At 34.5% G+C, this 8,895-nt stretch overlaps 1 protein-coding gene across 1 annotated transcript; it reads right to left on the reverse strand.

Moving 5' to 3' along the window:
* Positions 1-370: 370 nt before the first annotated feature.
* Positions 371-2,705, reverse strand: LOC18430356 (chaperone protein dnaJ 49). The gene has a single exon (XM_006840513.4). It carries the CDS (start codon positions 2,195-2,197, stop codon positions 887-889), a length of 1,311 nt encoding a protein of 436 aa, XP_006840576.1. The 5' UTR covers positions 2,198-2,705; the 3' UTR covers positions 371-886.
* Positions 2,706-8,895: the final 6,190 nt, after the last annotated feature.

The following is an 8,895-nucleotide window of genomic DNA, read 5'->3' on the forward strand; positions in this document are numbered from 1 at the left end:
GCTCCATGCAATTGTGCATCCAACATATCACACTTTGAACTAGGTCGTCCTACATAGAGGGTTTTTAGCCTTCCATTGGATTCCAATTATGTCACAGAAGGGTTGCCATGAATTAGTTTGTTCTGGACACGAAGGCACATGAGCCGCAGAGACACACAAGGACACATACTCAAACACATTTAACTACTCAATAAGACAAAACTCATGCACAATCTGAATGCATGTCATATGAAATGTATGTTCAGATCAAAACTTTTGGTATTGAACTGAAGTCTCTGTAAAACAGCATGAACATGGAAACAGTTCAGGTGGGTAATGCAGACACATTCAAATTTAATAACATGCTAAGGTTGAAAGCAAGTCCAAATTATTGTGTCGCCAAAGACCATAGATCATCATAGAGGCCACAAAATGGGAAAAACATAATATAGTTGTGAAATCCACAGTAGATATACTCTGCTAAAATGAGAGTATACGTTGTAGATAATTGCAGAAGTTCCATAAATTCAATGACTGTCATACCTGAAGAACCACTGTTTGTGACATAATGAACACCACATATAAGCTTTCGGCTAATCTCATGTAAACCCTGCCGCACCTGCCTCTTCACAGCATAGTACTAATTGTGATATATAGCACAAAGACCAAATTGCATACTTTCATCAATGATGGGATCCTACACCCATCATATCGCATATAATACATTACAAAGATCCGGAGTCAAAGGAAATACTTCAGCGAAGGAAAGACTGCAGCAAGCTCTAACAAAATGTGGGCTAAAATTTGATCGTCTTTTTTTCGATATACTTTCCCTTGTTTTATTTGATAGAATCTTTACATCATTACCCATCAGCGAAAAAGTCAAAGATCAGATGATACCGTGCTTTTATAAAGCGGCTTTGAGATCCCTTAGTCTATCGCAATGAGGGGTCGGGTACTCTCTCACCCATTGACTCCTCTGTAGCTCCATGTGGCAATAGCGTGAAAGCACATTTTTATAGTCTCTCACTACATAATCATCCAACTCTGTTCTAGAAGGGCTTCCCAATGGGAAATCTTGATCAAAATTAGGGGACTTCACAAAAAACTCAACACCATATTTCTCAGTAACCTTACGTATATGGTAGCTGTGGGTCCTCTGCAAAGAATAGTTGGGTTCGGAAGTTGGAAGAAAAGCAAACAAGAAGAAAAGCAAGAGTGGCACAATTTGTAGAAAAATCATGAAATTGAATGCATCACCACTATCATTCCTCCTCCTTTCTTCTCTCATCTCTCTAGCCCTATGCATATGAGCAGTTTGAAAGGTATGCTCTTGTTGACTGAAGAAAAAAGACCGGAAAATTTCATTGGGGTCAAAATTTTCCTCATAATAATAGGTATTCCTAGTCCTCCTCCGCCTCATATTTTGATGGTTTAACACCTCTGAATCTTCTACTAAACCAGTTTGATCATAATGATGCCTTGATTCTTCATTTCTCAAACAATTAAAAGCCTTCGAAACAATCTTAAATGCCTCTTCAGAACCTGGGGCCTTATTTTTATCAGGATGAACTTTAAGGGAGAGCTTCCTATAAGCTCTTCGAATCTCTTCAACTGAAGAGCTCTTCTCCACACCCAATATTGCATAGTAATCCTTGTTTCTCTTGATTTCCCTGATTAATTGGACATTTTCCTCACTATAATTTGGACTCCCGCAACCGATAAAGTCACGACCCATCCTATCTCTAGATCTCCTATTTCTGCTAGAACCATGTTCCTTGCCATAATTCTGACCCTCCTTCGCAACGAAGCCATGGCCAAATCTCTCCCTTGAGCTCCTATCATCATCATCACTGTGTTCTTTTCCATTGGTCTGATCCTCAACAGCAACAGATTTGCGATCAGTTCTCTCTCTAAATTTCACATCCCTATTTGAATTGGGTTCTTCACCATGAACCCCAACCTCATCTTCACCAACCATTCTCTCTTTAGTATCTCCATTACGCGAGTCCATAGATTGCGTTGCGCATTCAGTTTTTCTCTCTCTAGATTCATCATTCAAGGATTCACAAGCAGCAAAAAGATCATCTAGGGGTAAATTGTGATCAAGCCTTCGAGCAATTCCAATGAATTTCAATGCTCGGAGTTTATCACCCATGAGCAGAGCTGCTTTTGCAATACCAGCACATCTCAATGCTTCGTCCTTATTACCGTCCATTGATAAAACTCTCTCTTTCTCTCTAGACAATGAAACAAGCGGAATCCCTAATCTTAATTGAGCTTATAAAACTCCACACAAGAATCAAATGAATACTGATATTTTCTGATAATGCGACCCTTAAAAATGGAAACCCTAACTGGTTAGGATCACGAAACATCAATTACTATTTCAGATTACAGTTTGACATTGAATCATGATCCAGCAAAATCTAAGAAAATTATAAGGCAATTCAGCTAAAAATCAAACAATTCATGAACCAAAAGACATACTTTTGAACGAAGTTAGATAATTAAGGTTACCATGGCGATGAAAATGGACCAGAGGTTAGGGTTTCATAGGGCAAAGACCCCATTTGACGGCAAGGAGATAAAAAAGGGTCTTAATTCCGCTTTAATAGGGCGCCGGGGAAAAGGATAAGGAGCACGTTAGCTGTGCTCTTAGGGGAGCAGAGTGTACATCTACTCCCTACGTCGGACTCAGGATTTTTTTTATATAAAATTTTGGAAACCCTTTCGGAACAAAATCACAAGATTTTTATTCTCAAAATAAAAAATGTTCTTACCCTTAGAAATGGGAAAAGTTTATATAGAGCCTAGGCTCTAAACAATCAAAGTAGAACTTACCTCAAAACTTTTACTGAAAAGAGGTTGTTTTGATGCCAAATATCATCAAATCCATCATCTCTAACACCAAGCTGCATGGACATGAAAAACTGGATTTCAAGTTTTGAAAATAGTGTATCTTTTAACACATTTTTTCTGTCTGTCTTTAAGATTTTTAAGTTCTCATAGATCTGGTCGATCTATACTATTGTTTGAGCTTTAAATTTTATAACTAAATATGAAAATATAATTTAAGGCTGTACAAAATTTTCAAGTATTGAAACCATATTTCTCGATACTATTTGAAGGTAGGCTCTCATTTGATTGTTTATAGCCTCAGTTCTATAAAATCCGTACCTTTTAGAAATTGGACCATCTCTATTCAATATTAGGACATTATTTTTATCAAGTGTATAGAGGGTGCAATTCGGATTTTTTCCCTTTTCTGTTGATATTAATTTAGGAGATGAAGAGGTTCATCATTATCCGAGCCTTATCACATTTATTTTGGTTAAAAGAGGTTACATCCTCAAAATTATGCGTCCTTAAATTAATCCCCTATGGGGTAAATCATATGTCTTTTTTGCTAGAAATAACTAAAAATAGCTAAAAGTTATTGATACAAATTAGATAATATTATATGGGAAAGCTTTCTATGTTCCCCCTGCAACGTAGAAGTTCTATCCTCCCCCTTATCCAACCGTCTATTTTTTAATGGAGGACTAAGATTGTCCCAATCACAATGTCACGTCTCTACACTATTTTATTTTAAATTTTTTTTATAAACTATTTTGACATCAAATTTGGACGTCCATTCCTTTATTAAATTCGCACTAGGACGTCCATTCCTTTATTAAATTCGCACTAAGGAAAAATATAAAAAAAATATTTTCAATAAAATAAAATAACCAAAATACCCTTAAAAGTTTCAAGGGGTATTTTGATCATTATTTTTTACCGAAAAATTATTGTTAATATTTTTTATAGGTGCGCCCAATGAAAAGATGGCACGTATCATATTTCATATTCAGAAAAATTGTATTAAAAAACTAAAAATAAAATACTTTGATACGTCGGATCTAAGATCAAATGGTGAGTGGCTCTCTTGATAAAAAATAGACGGCCTGATGGTAGGGGGAGGATATAAAGCCTTCCCATATTATATATAGGGGTTATACAATTAGACTATATACCTTTGATAGATGATACAATGATTTCACAATTAGTTATAAGTATCTAATGTGAAATCTGATTGTTTGGGTGTGATAAAATTCAAAAAAATTTCTTTTAAAGTTTGAGTTTGGTCAATGAATAAATACAGCCGTCCAATTTCACATTCAACGGTTCTTTTACGAATGGTAAAATATCTCATTGTATACTTTTCATTATATATAATAGATAGCATGTGTCAAATAACATACCAAATAATATTATTTAAATTATATTAATTTCAGATAAGATAATTTACTTTTTGATAAGATTGACTTTTATCCAAAGAAGCCCTTGAAGAGTACTTCTAAATTATTAATTTTTGGTAATGATGTGTCCCAATTGATTTGTTCCTTACAAAGCTCGTGAAGCACTCCTTGGATTATTGTACTTGTGTTATGCCAGTTGCCCAACTTTTTTGATCAAGCCAAAACCATGCTAATTTTCTTGCAGACATGTGAGTTCTATATACACTAGATCTTTAAGTGCATGAGTTAACCCATTGACTTGTACCAGAAAAATTATCATGTGGTAAATCTTCTTCGCAAAAATGTGTTGTCGTTCAAGGTTAACAACATAGGACTCATTTTTCTAGTAAATCTAGACAAGTCTTGATTATTGATGGGGCTTCCTTTTAGAACCCTGGTTTGGTGGGAGAGATAATTGTGGCCGATTTATTGTTGTTTTGCTGCTCCATTGGGAATTGGATTTTATAATTTTTCTAATAATTTTGCAGAATTTCATGTATCGGAAGGAGGTATTGATTTGGCAATTCAGTTGCAATGCTTCCCTATGATATACGAAATTGACTACGCCCTCTTGGTCAATTCCGTCACCACAAACCCCCTTGGTCACTCCATGTTGTGGCAACCAATTGCCAATATAAACTCTCCTCAAATGGTCTTGATTGGTCGATTTCCCACGTCTTCTCGTAAAGCCAACATGGTGGTTGACATTGTTACCAAAATAAAAAATAAAAAAAAGGCCACTGCTTACTCTGCGGCTACTATTTGGCTATCCATTCGTATGCATTTTTTTTTTTTTTTTTTGCTTATTGTTGCTTTATGATGTTTCACATGCCCTATGATAGGGTTGTATTTTTTTGAGCTTGTATATCTTTTGTATTCATTTTAATGAAACAACGGGTAGATGGCCTTCTCCTGTTGATTTATCCCAAAAAAAAAAATTCTAGGTAAGTCCAAAAAATTAGGTCTAGTTGTATCTTTTGCTCAGGATGCTCTAAGTGGGGCTAAATTACCATGCTCTTGTTTGTTCAGGTCTTTGAAAAGGAGAAATTTATTCAGTCTTTACTATTTTTTAAGACACTTGAGTGAAGTAAAATTCTAAAAACTCGATTCTCGTGTTAAATCAATATTTTAAAAACCGACGCTTTTTTATTCCAATTGCCGATTCAAAAGGGACTCAGTCAAGATGAAATTGGTTTCGAGAGGGTATGGCTCCCAACCCGGCTCCCCCTAAAATCCCTCTTTTTTGTTTTCCTTTTTTTAAACTTATTGTTGTCTTAAGTCGCATTTAAATTCTAAGCCCATAAACCCCTATCTTAGTGTTTATTTTATTTCATTTCATTTATTTTTTAACATTTTCAATATCACCAATTTGGACTGGATCACGGATCAAGCGAACAATCTGCCTCACCAATCCGAGTTTCAAAACATTGTGATATAGAAAAAATTTATATAAGGTTGCTACTTTACACTGTTGAAGTACACATAAAAAAGTAAAAAAAAAAACCACATAGATAACCTACATTACATAACTTAACTACTGAGTAAAAACCAAGTCATCACCGTACCGCACAAAATAGCAAATTGAGGTATAATATGTCCAACTGACATATTTTAGAAAAACTGGAAATCAAGCAGTTTGATAAATACAAGATGTAAACAGGTAATGGAGGCCTTAACTGGAAGGGGGAAAAAAAGTCACCAAAGTAATTATTAAATACTTGAAGAGCAACGAAACGAGCATGGCCCGTGCCAAAGGATTAAATTTCATGCGTAAACTTCATGCGAAACCAATAAAAACCAGTGAAACATCAATGACCCAATTTCATAAAAAAAAATCTCACTCTCAAGTGAAACACATAAGTGTAACCCACAAAAACCAATGAATTATAGACGACCCAATTCTAGCAAAATAAAGTTGCAAGCAGATTAAAAAGAGTTAATAAAGCAGTATTATGGTCTTCAAAAAAAACAAATGTAAAGTAAGGCCTGTGAAAACGGGTTAAATGTCCATGACCCAATTTCAAAAAAGCAAAACAAAGAGAGAGGCAAACAAGCACATAAAGATGGTAAATCAGATCCAGATCTATTCGTGTTTATAAAATTAATTTAATTCTAATAAAACAAACAAAAATATAAAAGAAATAAAAGAAAGACTAAAAATGTGCCAGATTGAGCCAGTTGGCCTGGGACTACCGAGGCCTCGGCCGTATCCGGATCGATTGAGTTTATGCCGTCCGTCCACTTTGTTTCTCTTCACATTTTGATCGGGCCTTGGCTTGGTTGAATTGATCTCTTAATCGAAGGGTTGCAGGTGGCCTAAAGTTAGGGTTTTTCTAGGTCTAGATCAAGTCTCACAATCTCAAAATTTATCTGGGCTCACGAGCTAATCAGGTCTAAAGAGTCTCTACCATCTAAGATTTTCAAGAGTCTACAGAGTCTAAAAGTCTGCCTAAAATGATTCCGAAATGACATTTTATAAGCTGAAAATCGTTGAAAATTGGTAACATACCATAACTAGAAGATTTCCTAGCATGGACTGTCGTTTTGCTGATCCAAGGTTGGGGCGACACTAGGAGCATCGCCCATACCAAAATGGTCCAGGTTCATTGAACCTGACCAACAATGATCCAGGAGGTGTTGGCATGCCGAAAGTGCCAATTTGGGGTAGTCGGGTTTGGGCGACACTAAGAGTGTCGCCCAAACCAAATCTGCTCAAAATCGGTAGTCTCTTGGGATGATTTTGGAATCGTCAAGATGCAATGGGTTAGTCTGGGTTTTGGGTGACACTAGCAGTGTCACCCAAACCAAAACTACTTGAAAAATTTCTAGTTCTAGAGGGATCTAGGGGCTGTCAAGATGCTACATGCCAATAATAAGCCAATTTAGATCAGTTTGGGCTTGGGAGACAGTATTGGTGTTGCCCAGGCCAAAACTGCCCAATGGCGTACTGCTATAGTAAACGCCAACGGCCCAGATTGAATCTGGGCCGACCTGATATCCTGGATATCCAGTAGTGTTTGAATTTTAATTTTTTTTTATATAAATCAGAATGATCTGAAATTTGAAGCACGTATACATAAAAAATAGATGAATCTTCAAAAAATATAAAAAAATATTTACATGAAAAAAATTGATCAAAATACCCCTGTGAAGTTTTGGAGGTATTTTGGTCATTTTTTTTTGCTGATTATTTTTTATATATTTTTATTAGGTTCCCATGATGAGAAAAATATGCACCTAAAATATTAAGTGATTTGGATTTATAAAAAAAAAATTAAAATTCAAACACGAAAAGAGGTCATGAGCGTCAGATCAGCTTAAATTCAATCTGGGCCGTTGGTGTTTACTGTAGCAGTCAGCTAGTGGGTGTACTGAATCTACTCCCTATATATAGGGTAAACCTTACAACAGCTGGCCAACTATAATAAATAGTATATAGGTCTAATGAGAGACGTCAGATCTTCATCATGCGATTCAGAATGCACATTACTATTTTTATTTTAAGTTTTTTATATAAATCTGATTAATATGAAATTTTGGGTGTATATACCTAACACTATTTTTTACCATATAAAAATATAAAAACATCATTTTCAATAATTTAAAATGATCAAAATACCCCTATAATTTTTTCAGGGGTATTTCGGTCATTTTATATTTTCAGTAATTTTTTTTATTTGTGCACCCTATTTTCTAGTATAAATTTTCATAATTTCATTATGATCCAATTTATAGAAAAATAATTAAAATTAAAACAATGATATATATTCTGAACCATATGATAAAGATATGATAGTTCACATTCCACGTTAGCAGTATTCATTATAGTTGGCCAGCTATTATTAGCTTTTTTTCATATATATATATATATATATATATATATATTATTGTAATCAAAGAGGTTAAATTTTCTATCAAATTTCACATTGGATAGTTATAAGTAATTATGACCACCTTGTATCAAAAGTAAGTTGTTTCATTGTATATAATCCCCCCATTTTAATTTTTTAAATTTGAACGTTAATCCCCACTTATAATTTGAGGTAGTAAAGACATGGTATTTCCTTCGACAAACAATATGGTGGCCTCTTAATATGATGTTACCTGTTTTTTAATTAAGGGTGCAGTTGCCATAAAGACGCCTCCGTAGGTGTAGAGGTAAGGTACCCTTCAAATTTTATCATGGAAAATAATTTTGACGTAAAATGTGATTAGGATTATCTCAAAATCTATATTTATATCTAATTATAAAATTTTAAATTTTAAAAATGGTTAAAATCAATTAGATCTATAAACATATGAAAATCTTGAAAATGGAAGGTGTAGATAATATGTTGTAAAATGTACGATTTATGAGACTTAAAATCTTTTTATTTTTCATAGTTATACATCTCGATGTCGAGATGACTAATCAAAGGATTTTTTAACATTAAAATTACCTTTTCCGATGGATTTTTTAGGGGCATCCGTAGTTCTACATTATAAGGTTGAATCGTAATTGTTTTGTTTTGTCGCTTTAGTTTTTCTCAACAAAAGAATAACCTTGGTCCATAGGCCCAGAGAGAGAGAGAAGAGAGAGAGAGAGAGATCTGGGTTTGTATTACTCTATCAGGGTTGTGCAAACAAAATCAATCCA

This window comes from Amborella trichopoda, chromosome 2, assembly GCF_054954075.1.
Source record: "Amborella trichopoda isolate Santa Cruz 75 chromosome 2, AtrichopodaSantaCruz75HAP2 v2.0, whole genome shotgun sequence".
Classification (NCBI taxonomy): domain Eukaryota; kingdom Viridiplantae; phylum Streptophyta; class Magnoliopsida; order Amborellales; family Amborellaceae; genus Amborella; species Amborella trichopoda.